General features: G+C 39.9%; 1 protein-coding gene across 1 annotated transcript in view; it reads right to left on the bottom strand.

The window, feature by feature from the left end:
- Positions 1-3,358: 3,358 nt before the first annotated feature.
- LOC123986882 (SLIT-ROBO Rho GTPase-activating protein 3-like) overlaps positions 3,359-13,359 on the bottom strand; it is a 53,160-nt gene continuing 43,159 nt past the window's right edge. The window contains exons 17-24 of the mRNA XM_046075299.1: positions 13,196-13,330; positions 12,547-12,652; positions 11,157-11,384; positions 10,896-10,969; positions 8,781-8,961; positions 8,438-8,587; positions 8,030-8,345; positions 3,359-7,186 (exon numbers count right to left, since the gene is read on the bottom strand). Coding sequence (XP_045931255.1) covers positions 6,746-7,186; positions 8,030-8,345; positions 8,438-8,587; positions 8,781-8,961; positions 10,896-10,969; positions 11,157-11,384; positions 12,547-12,652; positions 13,196-13,330 — 1,631 coding nt within the window. The 3' untranslated portion in view covers positions 3,359-6,745. The remainder of the gene's footprint in view (positions 7,187-8,029; positions 8,346-8,437; positions 8,588-8,780; positions 8,962-10,895; positions 10,970-11,156; positions 11,385-12,546; positions 12,653-13,195; positions 13,331-13,359) is intronic.

Here is a 13,359-nt window from a genome sequence, read left to right as displayed (position 1 = left end):
TGTTAAGTAGACTAGACAGGATATTTACCCTGCAACCAGCGACTAACCTCATCAAATTAGTTTCTCGATCAGTAGTTCCTGAATGAATTTCACTGCTAGTTTTCACTGTCACATTTCCATCCATCTGTATATTGATTTAAAACCACATATATGTATGGACTCTAATGATTGTTCAGTTCATAGTACCTTGTCAAGTCAGTTACAAGGGCACTGAATCTAAATTTCAAAAGCTAAACATTATAATACTTTTTGTGCATTATACAAGCCAAAAGGCATGTAGTCTACAGCATGAAGACACTTTGCATTATTAAAGTCATTACTCAGTAATGGGGTTGCTTTCCAGGAACATTGGCATTAACCTATAGAACATCAATGAGCTACTCTATAAGACATTTAATCATGGGTGTATAAACAACAACTAATATCTGAAATCCATCGTCTAACCCACAAAAGGCTGTAAGATGAAAGCTTAATGTAATTGATCACATTATGTGGGTTATTTGTTTTCACTTGCATCAAATGAACACACCATCTATCAAAGAGTAATTGGCCATGCAGGGTCAGCTCTGCCTAGGGCCTCAGCGTCACCATCTCTCGCCTTCAAAAACTTCCCTTCAAAGTTCCATCGTAACTGCAAAGCCACATTTGGCACACCACTGTTCATAAATATAAACAAGCAACAATGAGATCTCAGAGCTTTAATGTACAATCTGTGTGTGTGTGTGTGTGTGTGTGTGTGTGTGTGTGTGTGTGTGTGTGTGTGTGTGTGTGTGTTTGTTGTCAGGGGTTATTTGAATTAACACACTTGTGTGCATGTGCAGCATGTCATGTAGTCTTTGGTGTGATTTGTGTGAGAGTGTGCATGAACAATGAAAACAGCCAGGTTGACAGTGTTCTGCGTCTTGGGCATAACTTATTATGCATGCTCCATATGTCCTACCCAGGCTGCATCCCTGCACATCAAAGATACAGGCATAGCTGGAAATGTCACTGAGTTGCCATCTGCTATAACCTTGAAAGTCTGTTGATCATTCGAGTTCCTTTCCCTTTATGCTTGATGAAGCATGCCACCATTGACTTTCATAAATGTACAGAAACTGACAAGATGTTCCGATTTCTGAGTGAGTTCAGAAATTTTTATGAAAATGCATCAAAGTAAAATTATTGATTGCCCTACAGCATAAAGTATTAAGTGAGGGATCTATGCAGCTCTGATGTCTGTCTGACACACTGAGACAGGGAAAATATGAAAAATAAAAAGGCTTCATGTTCATCTTTTTACATAAGAGTCCCTTCTCTCTTTCTTGCCAGTAACATATTGATCTCTGGCTCTCTCTCATCTGGAAGGTCCCTGGTTTGATCCATCCAACATTCATGTATCATGCCAAAGTATCCAAACTGCTACCTATTCATAGAGTCACATTACATTAAGGAGGTGCAGATGAAAATGTGGCAATTCCATCTCCAGCGCATCTCTGGGGTAGACAAAAGGTATGCAAAACATTATCAAGCATAAAAAACTATCTCAGCTTTTGCAGCTAAATCTCAAGAGTGATGAGTGAGTCTTGGTATTTCAGCCGTCTGCAGTCGTCTCCTCGAATTCTTCGCTCAGCTTGAACTTGATCTCGTTGGTGTTGAACATGCTCTCAGACTTCATTGAAATAACCCCAGCATCGGGATTGAATGTCACAAAAAGTATAAATTCCTTTTTGAAAGGCAAAAAAGGCCAAACCCATCTTTTATTATTGTTGTTGTTGTTGTTGTTGTTGTTGTTGTTATAACAGAATACTGTCCCTGCCTCCACTTGCTGCTCTATTGCCTCAGTAAATTACTTTTTTTTAAATTTCTGATCAAATTACCAGATAATTAAGGCGATTAACAGACCATTGTCTTGTGCTTTGGTGATTTTGTTAATCTTCTTGCTTATTACAAAACAAACATTACATTTAATTTGAAATGATTTAAATAAAACGCCTTCCTAGAGCCAAGAGTGTATGAGCAGATGACTCCTGTGAACAGCACATATGTGACAGGACTCTGTAAGTATTCTGTCATCATACATCATGTCACTTGACATCATGTAGCTTCAGGTAAAAATGTAAAAAAAATTCCATTTTCATTTATGATTAGCGTCCTGCCCGATATTTCTGCTGTAAAATAGTGCTCATAACATAGAAACACAATTAACTGAAACGTGTCTTCCATTTGTTTACATTCTTTTATTCTGATTATGAAAATGAATGATCCTCAGGTGGTTTTAATTAAAGAGTGTATTTGCTCCACCATTAATTGTTTTAATGTAGCTAAGCTGAAGAGGGTGAAGGTTGAAACAGGAAGTTATGATAATTTTGATCTCTTACAAAGAGATTATGCGTTATTGAAGGTTTTCTCTCATTTGCGCATTAATTATTATGGAAGATAAGCCAAATTAGGCCACTGGAGAGGGCTTATGCAACTTATTTTTCAAACCAGCTGTAACATCTGTTGTTCATTGATGAAGCACATCTCATTCTAGAGAAGCATAAAATAATTTCCATGCCAGCGGAAGTAACCGCAGATTTGTTTGTTGTTTTTCTTTTCTTTCCAAGTAATCTAAATAATTCATATGATCATTTATTGTTTTCTGAAAAAATAAAACTGCTCCCGCAAGTTTTCTTGAATTATTTTAGACAACATGACCTCACATCTTAAACACATGGAGATCCCATTTATAACTTAATGCGTCAGATCTACTATCCCAAACACAGAACTCCCGTAGAAGTAAGCAAGTGGTATACTTTGCAGATTAATGGGAACAGTTGCTTGTTTGACATGTTCTTGTTGAGCTAGGGTTTCTCAGGTGGAACAAATTGAATTTTGTTTATGCTCTGTCAGTGTGAGCTACTGGTGTAACGCTCTCTGAGCAGTGGAATAGAAAGCCAATTTCAGATGCAATTTATGCAAAACTGTGCAGCCATCACTACAACACTCCCTCCTAATCCTTAAACGGTACTCAACAGAGAGCTGACATAAACTCTACATGTAAACCTCATGTCCATCAACACTTTACCTGTTGCAGTTTCTCCACCATGTGGCCACAGAATGAACTACGTTTGGCATTTAATTATTGTGATTTTGTAGTCAGTTCGTTTTTTTTTTTGCTAATGCCTGGACTCTTGTTCTCGTGATTGTAATATAAGCTCTCACTCAGCCTATTTACATATATTATTTTCAAATGTAAAAACAGCTTTTTCATATTTAACTTCTTTTAAAACTTTTCGATGATTTATTTTTGTTCTTACTTTATTTCCTGGTATTAAGCAATAGAGAAATACCCAGAGCGGCATTTTAACATCACAAATTAAAAACAGACTCCAGATCACAGAGCAATAATGGTTTTATTTGGATGCAGGGGTTTTCAACATCCAGTCAGTGGTATGGTGTACATTACATCACAGGGTTTCAACCAACCAGACACTCATCAACAAACAGCATCACTAGACAAACAATTAAAGAGAAGGTAAACAGAGTGACAGCAACTCACACTCCGGTCCCCACAACATGACAGGCTTTTAGTCTGCTCTCTTACTGTAATGTCATTTTTTAATATTAACGTAATGTCTTCGCATGTCAGCAGACAAACAGTGATACCCATTTCAGCACACATCCCAGGAAAGAAAATGTCTGTGTCACATCACATGTAGGGAAAAGGAGAGTGCACCACGTGCCTTATAACCTCTGCAAGAAGAGGGTCCATATCAGTCCCACTGTTTCCAACAATACTGCAATGATTTTGCTTTAAAAGGGAAGGAGCTAAGAGACAAGAGTTAACGGCTCAAACACAGCACAAGCAGTTCACACGGAAAACAAAAAGATGAAAGAAATGTTCTGAGATGATTCTACTGAACTTCACCAGTAGATTGTGTATACAGTAGTTTTTATAATCACCTACACACAGGCGAGCATTTCATGATGATTCTTCTGTAATTCACAAAAGGAACATCTTTACACCATTTATTCCTTATGGAGGTCTGACAACTGAGTTTAGAAAGTAAAGATAAAAAAGCCAGTCAGTTTATAATAAACATGACAACTAATAGACACAATTTACAGTTAAAAAAGTAAATACAAAAGTACAATAAAAATTGAAGTTGTGCACAAAAGGCACTCAAATTGTCTGCTCCACTTATATAAGTGTCTATAAATTAAAAAACAACAACAGTCTAGTTAAATATAAGGATGATAATTCCCCTTTTGAAAGTGTGTACTTGCTTTGTATTTTAATAAATGTATGTCCTTTTCTGTAATAGTAGGCTATCTTCATAGATTTAGGCGCAAAACTGTAACCAGAACAAACAAATAGAATTTTATGGATACATTTAGTGATTGTAATATCAGCTGCAGATCATACTTATAATGCCCACATAAAGTGACGTATAAGGACGCAATACCAGCCGAAACCAGCAGAGGATGTGACTGCACTGCATGACTTTAAATGCTGTATTTCTTTTTTTCTGGTTGTAATAGCTCTCTGTTCTTCACACTGGACATTTATAAATCTGTCTCTGACAACTAAAGAGCAAACAATACATTGACAACAAGCAACACTGCAGTTGACAGTGGAATCAGGGCCTGGATTGCATGCTAATATTTAAGTTTCTTTTGCTCAATCAAGCATTGTTCTCTTTCACTTCTATTTTAGAAACTGCTACAAGCAGCTTAATTCATCATTCCCAGTCCCCATAAATGCCAGAGCCCATTTCTTAGGGGGAAAAAAACCCAAACATCCAATATTGAATTAATTGTGCGTTTTACCAAGGCATGGCACCACATACAGCCATTGTTTAACTGCCCCAGAATATGAGTCAGACATTACAGCACAAAACATGCAGAACAGAGCAGGCTCTTTGGGATGCGGATAACAAGGTCTCTGGACAAGAGCTGTCAGAATGACAAGAGGTACAGTAGATATAAACACAACGAAATGTGCTCTATTTAGTTTTCTTCCAACAAAAAAGAAATAGTCTACAGTCAGAGCATAACTGTATCTATCAGCGAAGATAAGAAAAACGCAGGAAGGAAGGAAACAGCTGTCATATTCGTATCTCACAACATCATATTTCTCAGGTTCCCGTGGGTGAGAATCACATTTTAAATTTGAAAGAGGAACTGTCAGAGGGTACTTTTTTTTCAATAATAAAATTACCCAAATTAGACTGAGAAAACGGATCAAGCTTTGTAAACTGAGTGCGTCAAAAACATAATGGAGAAAACATTTATTCAGCCTTTGTTGTCTGTTCAACAGCAATCAGTTTTCTAAAGTACTATTGCCAAATGCAGTGGTAATTGTGCCAATTGGCTGTACTCATCTTTGAGGTCAAGTCCGGACCTCTGTATTTTTCTGGGGTGTATATAATAATTGCCTAAAAATAACATTACTTTGGTGTGCCAATACTACTGCACACATGGTTTTAAAGCTTCTGTTATCCAATTGCATGCCCCCAGATCCCCCTGGCAAGCTTAGTTTTTGGACCTCGATATCAGAACAGCCAAAGAATATGTTTGTAGTTTACTGAAGATGATAAAAAGGTGGTTTATGATCTTAACACGTGCTTCACAGCTAACCCTTTGCCTTTTTCATAATAGCCTGTACAAGATTAACATTTAAAAAATTACTAGCTATATATTATGTACAAGTTTACCACAGAGTTCCTACATTAGTTGGTGCATTAGTTTTCTGCATTTCATATACAGGACATAGAAGGAAAAAAAAAACATGGAAGCAGCCACGTTAAGTCTGCCCACAGTCCAACCATACATGATGGTAGAGGATGACTTGCTTTGTTTAGTTCTGACTGGCATGTCTAAGAGTTCAGTGATCATTTCCATGCGGAGATGCTTTTATCTTTAGCAGTGAACGCGATGACTTCAGGTACAACATTTTGAGTACCAGTAGATTTAAAACATAATACTGTAAGATCCCAAAGTGTTACTTGGTCAAATATTTGGACATCTGAAACGTGATTTTTAGATAATTTTTGTTCCATCTTTAAAAATTAGGTTTCAAACTAATATTTTATGCTTACAATGACCATATGAGAAAAAAAACATCATTACAAATCTTTCATTGTACTCCAAATCCTGCATGCAGACGTATATAACTAAGTTGTTATTTTGCTGAACAGCCACTGTATTATAGTACAAACAGAAAGCATGGCGACTTCAAGTAAGTTTGTATGTACAGCCATAAGGCCTGTGACCTAAATGGTAAACAGACATGGTATTTTAGCCTGAATGTTTACACCCGTCCAGATGAGGCGTTTCATAAACCAGTAGGATTGACTGAAACATCTGCTGGACAATGTGTGCTGGGTGGAAACTAATACCAAATTTCACACAAGTATTGCTTCACTTGCATTTATTGTATCTGTGAGAGCAGAACATGGGCACAGATTTTTGTTGAAACTGAGGTAAAACTGAAAGATGTGTATTCTTATACACATTTTCTGTAGTTAAATCAAGTTTCAAAGAGAGGTGAGCTTTACGCGATGACACCTCTACAGCTTCTGCCACCATGTTATCACCATGGTAACACACTGTACTGTAGGCTCGCTTCAGGAGCTTCCTGAATATATGAATTAAGTCAGGCAGAAAACAGAGAGCAAAATATTCATATCTGCTCTTCACACATCAGCGCCCATTTCCGTAAGCTTTCCCCTAACTTGGAAAACTTTACAACCTTCCCTCCTAGCAGATTCCACTTTTGCTACATGGTACCAGACTTATCCCCGGCATCACTGGAAGTATTCATATTAGAACCAGTGTTATTACTTGGAAACATCTTCTCAGTGGGAGTTACAGCAGGGCTGCCGACCCCTGAAGAGCTGGAGCTGCTCGAGCGGTGCTGGTTGGGAGCAGGACGCACCGGCCTCATGGGCGGGGGGCGCAGCTGAGCCCCAGCCAGCCGGGCGGAGAGAGCAGGTTTGAAGGTGGTCATCATCTCAGAGGTGGAGCTGCTGCTGCGGCGCATGGCTGCATCTGGGTCACGGATCATAATGGTATGCAGTGGACTGCCAGGCTCGGAGCTAACTGGGTTCTTCATGGGCTCCAGGGTGTCCAACACCACGTCGGGAGCCTGCTTAACGGTGTTCTGTCGCTCCAGCTCACGTAGCTCATGGAGTGCTGTATTCATAGTCTTCTCGATGTCCTGGTAGAAGAGGTATGAAGATTAATCATATGGAAATGAATGCAAAGCAATGGGTATGGTAAAAAGGATACATCCACATTGCAAAAACAGAGCAGCATGGTTTGAAAAATGGTTAGTTGAGTGAGCATAAGTATATAGGTATAAGTGATTTGTGATAAACGGGCTAAAACATGCAAAACTAGAAGGCCTATGCTCCTAAATAATTCTACTGGGGCACTTTATCACTTAAACCTTTTTGTTTATAAAATTGTGAGATTTTAGATGAAATATTAAAAAAAATTACACGCTCAGCAATGAAAATCTATCTTTTTTATACGGGTGTTACTTTTCATTAACTTTTATTCAGTACCTTTTTGAGGTACCTGTACCATTTTGAGATGATCCATCAGAACCCATCAGTTCTAGTCAAGTTAAAGTACACGCTGAACATTTTATGTTTTGATTGTGCTTGGACCTACTGGCTGCAGCCATTAGCTGATGAGGTGCCAAACCTTCACCGCTCTTCAGCTTGTTATTCACTTCCAGGCCTCTGTGTCCTTGAGGTGTGTCTATCTCCCAGCTGCAGTCTGGCCCTGACATTTACACCAGGTCCCAGCTGCTGCTCTCTGATTGACAGCTACATCAGGGGGCCTGGCTCTGCTCTACCAAACCTTCCCAATCCGTTTATATAAACACTATAATTGTCTGAAACTTTATATCAAAGTCTGGTACTGAAAGCAAAAGGCCACCAAACAGAGATATATAAACTAATTATACCAAAAAAAACAACTTCTATTTCCAGGTATAATTTTTGCACCATTTTCCCCATGAGTTTTAGCTCTGCCTGAAAGTTCCCACCTTTACCTCGGCCAGAGCTTCAGTCTCCAGTGATTTGTGGTCCCCAAGGCTGCTGTGACGAGTGGCCCCTGGAACCGGTCTCAGAGGGTGGCCCTCAGGATAGGCCTTCCTGTCTGGGTAGTTGATGCTTCCCGCACTGCCAAAGGTGCCAAGACGCCTCTTTTCTGGGCTCTCCATACGGCCTTTGCTGATGGACACCTTGTGGGGGCTGCTGGGACAGGCTGCAGCCCGTGGCGGAGTGTCAGCCACTCTGGTTGGGCTGTGGGTGTCTGTGCCAGTGCGGCGACGTGGGATTGCAGCTCCATCGGACCGTAACCTTACCCTGTGGAGAGAAATCAGATTAGACTTCCAGTCAAACAAGAAAATTTATCAATACAACTTTTAAAACAAGAAAGGTATTTAAACTGTATCCACCTCCCCATGACTCCTCCAAAGTTGTAATCAGGTGATTGTTCACATGGTGACGGGACATCATTTTTGGATGAACCCTTATCATCCAGCAATGGTCCACTGCTCGCTTCACTATCTGCTTTTTGGCTGAGGTTATCTGAGAAAGCATCATCCCTGAAAAAGCACAAGATAAACACATGAGGTACATTATGACTACAGTAATTGATCAAAATTTTAGTACTTTATTCAACACAACCGTTTATCCTAATGCTGTTAGCTTCAGTAATGATCATTTGACATTTAAGAGACAGAATTACTTGACACAAGACAAACAACAGCTACGAAAACACATTGTGCTGTTACTCACAAGTCTTGTACTACAATGTACTGATGTGGGATGAGGCCATCCACACCATTGTGACGGCCCTCCCACCAGTCTTCAGAAGCTCTGTGATACAGAAGCAGAGAGGCTCCCTTCTTGAAGGACAGCTCCCTGGGACTGCGTCCCACGTAGTCGAACTTAGCGATGGCCTCGATCTGTTCAACCTCTGAAAACACAAAGAAACAAAGAAACATCAACAAAAAGCTTAATAAACACATAATATACAACCCTGGCTCTTGTTAAGTACATATTGTGAGGCTGGAATATGTACTTCTAATTTCTAAGCTTCAGCTTCAACTTAGTATGTCTCAGTTTACATTATAAATATGTTTGACATAATGTAGGGCTTTAAAGCTGAAATAAAACAAACAATTTGCCTAAATTTAACAGGAAAACCTAGTCTTGGCTGCAGTGTATTTCAATAGGCCAGCCAGCAGGGGTCAGTCAGAGTTAACGATGTGGTTAACATCAATCGGCACATTAGGCCAGTTTTGCAGCCCTCTTGAAAAACCAACTCGAGGAGTGCAATGGCGTGTAAGAGGACAGTTATAGTTAATGTAAATAAAGATGAAAAGCAGTTTTGTTCATATTTGGTTTCAGTTACAAAGTAATGAACACAGAAAAGGCATGGTCATCACAACAAGGTTGCTTAGTTCCTAATTTGACCCAAACTTGTTTTTCTTCCATGAAAACTGCTGCCAGAGGGAACCAACTGAACTGACTACAGAAACTACAGTGCAACCAGAGCCCATCACGTCACATAGGACTCTCAGTACTAAGGTCAGCATGAGCCGAACCTACAGCAGGCAATCTGCCTGTGTTGTCGTTTCCATGTAAGAGCAAGAAAAGAGAGGAGGGGTCGGCACTCATTACAAACACAGCCAACAGCACAGATGAAGCTCAGAGATAAGGTTACCCCAGTCTGACCTAACACGGTCCATACTCAATAGACCTGTCCACTGACACTTCACTGCCAGCACAGGAGATATTATTCTTTTGGCTTGTGTGCCTGGCCCAGTTATGCATTCTTAGCTCAGAGGAGAATTGGGGAAATACTGCACAAAGGAGAAAGTCCCAGGAGAATTGCTGACTAACACTGAACAAAGAGCGAGCAGGGGAGAAGGGACGGGGAAAGGGGGAGGAGAGAGACTCACACACACAGAAAGACAGATCAAAGAGGCAAAGCAGCATGCCAACACTGTTTACTCAACTTGTCCTCAGCTTCAAACATCGCATAAGCCTTTCCAATCATAAGCTTTTGCAGTGCAAAGCTCACTCACTTCTCAATCAAAAGTGCTTAAAAAAAGGTCAGTCTGTGCAGAAGGCTCTCTTATCCACAAAGGTACTAAAATCACATCAAGTGACGTCCATCTAATATTATTTGCCAATATATGCACTTCTCTTCATCAAGATCAAACAACTAGGCAGTAACATCAATAATAGTACTAACATACTAACATATAACATACTAACAAAGTAATAACATTGGATGCTGTGAATCAGGAAAAGCTAGACGCTATGGCCAGCATGCTAGCACGGTCACAATAACAGTGCTGGCATGCTGAAGTTTAGTATATATCATGTTCCATGTTCACCATCTTAGTTGAGTCTTAGCATGCTAACATTTGCAAATTAGCACTAAACACAAATTGCAACTACAGAGGCTAATCAGTATGTTATTAGTTTTGCTGGTACTTGGTTATCAAGCAAAGTATTGGACAAATATCCAATATTTTGACATGAGGATGGAGCTAGATGAAAAGTCAGTGGATCATTGAGGAGAACACGAATAACCGTGATTTCCTGGCAATGCATCCAATTTGTTATCAGGACATTTAACTCAAAACCACAAAAACCTGCAGGTGGCTCTACAGGTAAAGTCAGGGGATAACCAAGTCAGTTGTTCATCCTAAGGGGACCACGAATGTCTTTACCAAATTTCATGACCATGTTAGTGAGATATTGGACCAAAATGATGGACAGACCGACCTACATTGCCATCCCTTGATCCCTGCACCTAGCATGGCTAAAGAAATACCTTGTTAATAACAAGCCCCCTTCATAAAAATGGATGAAAAATGACTACTATGATGTACTGACCTTCATCACTGGTGTGTGGTTCAGTTCCATTGTCAGCCTCGTCAATAGTTCCTGGTTCACTGTGGGGGCTGTCACTGTCGTTGCAAATGGAACGTAAAAAGATAGCGATATGTAGACATAGAAGCATGAAAAATATTTGCTTGATTAGCTGATAAAATAATGCAGCTGTTCCTCTGAAACAGCGGACAAGTTGGAGTTGACAAAACTGTAGTCTTAACATAGTTGTACTTTGCCTACATGTGTGGTCTAGCCAATACTTACCAGTACTCCTCTCCCCCAGTCATGCACTTTTCATACACTGGGCCATCCAGCTCACGTTGACTGGGAAAGATGAGTTCATGATGGACAATGATGGTCTTGATGACTTCATTAACATGTGCCTGGCACGCTACAGGATCCTGTCCGTCTGGGATGGGCATAAGGGTTGGACCAAAGCAGATTGCCAGATTGTATGAATCCATCATGTTCTCGTCACTGTACTGGGAGAGACTGAGGGAAAGAACAGGGGGGCATTGTGTATTTATTTCCTGCATAAACAAATATTACAGATGTTATCAACCTTTAACCTCAGACAACATAAATACTGCATGTATAGAATAAGTTGTTGTGTTGTGTGTAGTCTGTGTATTAAAAAAAACTGTCAATCAAATTAGGAGTGACAAGGCTACAATCCTTTTTTGTATTTTCATGCTTGGGCTTCCCTTTTGCTTACATATTGATTGGTCACTTGGGGATCGTGGAAACAAGCTGTGAATTCAATGCTGTCTTCCTACCTCCTTTTAAGTTGATATGGTGAACGTTTGAGCAAAAAGCTTCATCTTTATACATTCAGCAGACAAGAAGTCACATCATCATTCATTTGCAGTCATAATCCAGATCACCTAGCGATTTTAATTTTGACCTGAAAGATGCTATAAAGCTACATAGTGCAGAGGGGAACTACAGAGTCAAGTGATAATTCTCTGTGGGTTCATGACTTTTTGTGACCCTGTTCTAATACAAGTAGTCATGTGGTCCATTACGTTGTGTCAGTATTACACCCATAATGCCTGAAAACAAACTATGTAGCAGACAGAGTCACTGGCTTTAACTGAATTTAGTTTTGACATACACTATTACTTGCTTCATTGCACAGCTCAGTTAAACACTTGCTTAAAAAGCACTCTGATGAGCCAACTCCTTCAACAAATCGACTTGTCCAGCACATGCCACAACCTACTCTTGGTAACCAAATCATTCAGTGCTGCAAGAGGAAGTCATAATCAGTCAGTAAAGCCACAGCTTCAACAACCACGGGTTGTTCAGTAAAAGGAGCATTAATAAAATCCATTATAAGAGGACAGTTATACTACTTTAGCGAGGCATGAGTTTCCGAGCCCATAAATAACTTCAAACAGTGCAGACAGATGTAGCAATAAATAGCAGGTTGGGTTTTTTTAAAATATATTTTTGGATCTTGTCTTGTCACCTGACTGCAGCTGTTCTGTGTTTGTTCAACATCGATTTTCCCCAGTATAATTCAGTTAGCATATAAGTTAAGCTTAAAATTCAATCACAACTGTGCAAAAAATAAAGAACTCCTCTCTACATGCTCTTCTGTATACACCAGGACCTGTGGCTTAAAATGTAATGTGAATCAATGCAAACTCACTGATTGAGAAAAGCAAAAAGGTATCTCATGACGATTATGACGGTGCGAGAAAGAGTCACAACAATCTGCTGGATGTGATGCGCTCTATCGGCTCCCGACTCCAGCTCTGAAACACAAAGGACAGAGATAGAGAGGAGGTTTACATTGTAGTAAACAAGAGGCAAATATAGCTTTAAAACTTTTATATATATGGGCACTGAGCCTATAACAACACTGTCCACTAAAATCTAATATAAACCAGACCATAGCAAGGAAAATTGATCAAAGTGAGCAAAAGCAAAAAGCAGAGGAGATTCTGAAAGCTGTTATTTGACACTTTAATAGATGCCCCCTCCTGCCTTTCACCAGACCCCTAAGGCATACTGATCAAACTATTACTGTAGAAACAGCGGGGAAATGTTTCTGTGGTGAACGTGCACACGGCAGACTGATGTGGCCCACACTCTCCTCTTCCTACTGGCTTTCTGTTAAATATCAGACAGAGAGCCCTGGTGTTGAGATTGCTTCCATGTGTTGCATTGCATGCCTTTCTCTACTTCAGTAAAGCTGAGTTTCTGAGAAACTGCAAGGTGTGTTTTATCTTTTTCTATTTGACCAGTCCACTCACGACGGTGATGGCTTTGAATATTTTGTGTTGTTTGTGACTCACTGATGGTGGAGATGAAGTCCAGGAAGCGCTCCTTTGGGAAGATGGGGTTCTCCAGTCCTCTAAAGTAAAGCTTCAGCACCCCTGCCACTGAGTTGATATCATGCTCATTCTGGTCATCAATCAAGGGATCTTCACCTGATTAAGAAAAATTCATGTGCTTTCAG

This window comes from Micropterus dolomieu, linkage group LG18 (assembly GCF_021292245.1).
Source record: "Micropterus dolomieu isolate WLL.071019.BEF.003 ecotype Adirondacks linkage group LG18, ASM2129224v1, whole genome shotgun sequence".
NCBI lineage: Eukaryota > Metazoa > Chordata > Actinopteri > Centrarchiformes > Centrarchidae > Micropterus > Micropterus dolomieu.
This window is presented reverse-complemented; position numbering and strand designations above follow the sequence as displayed.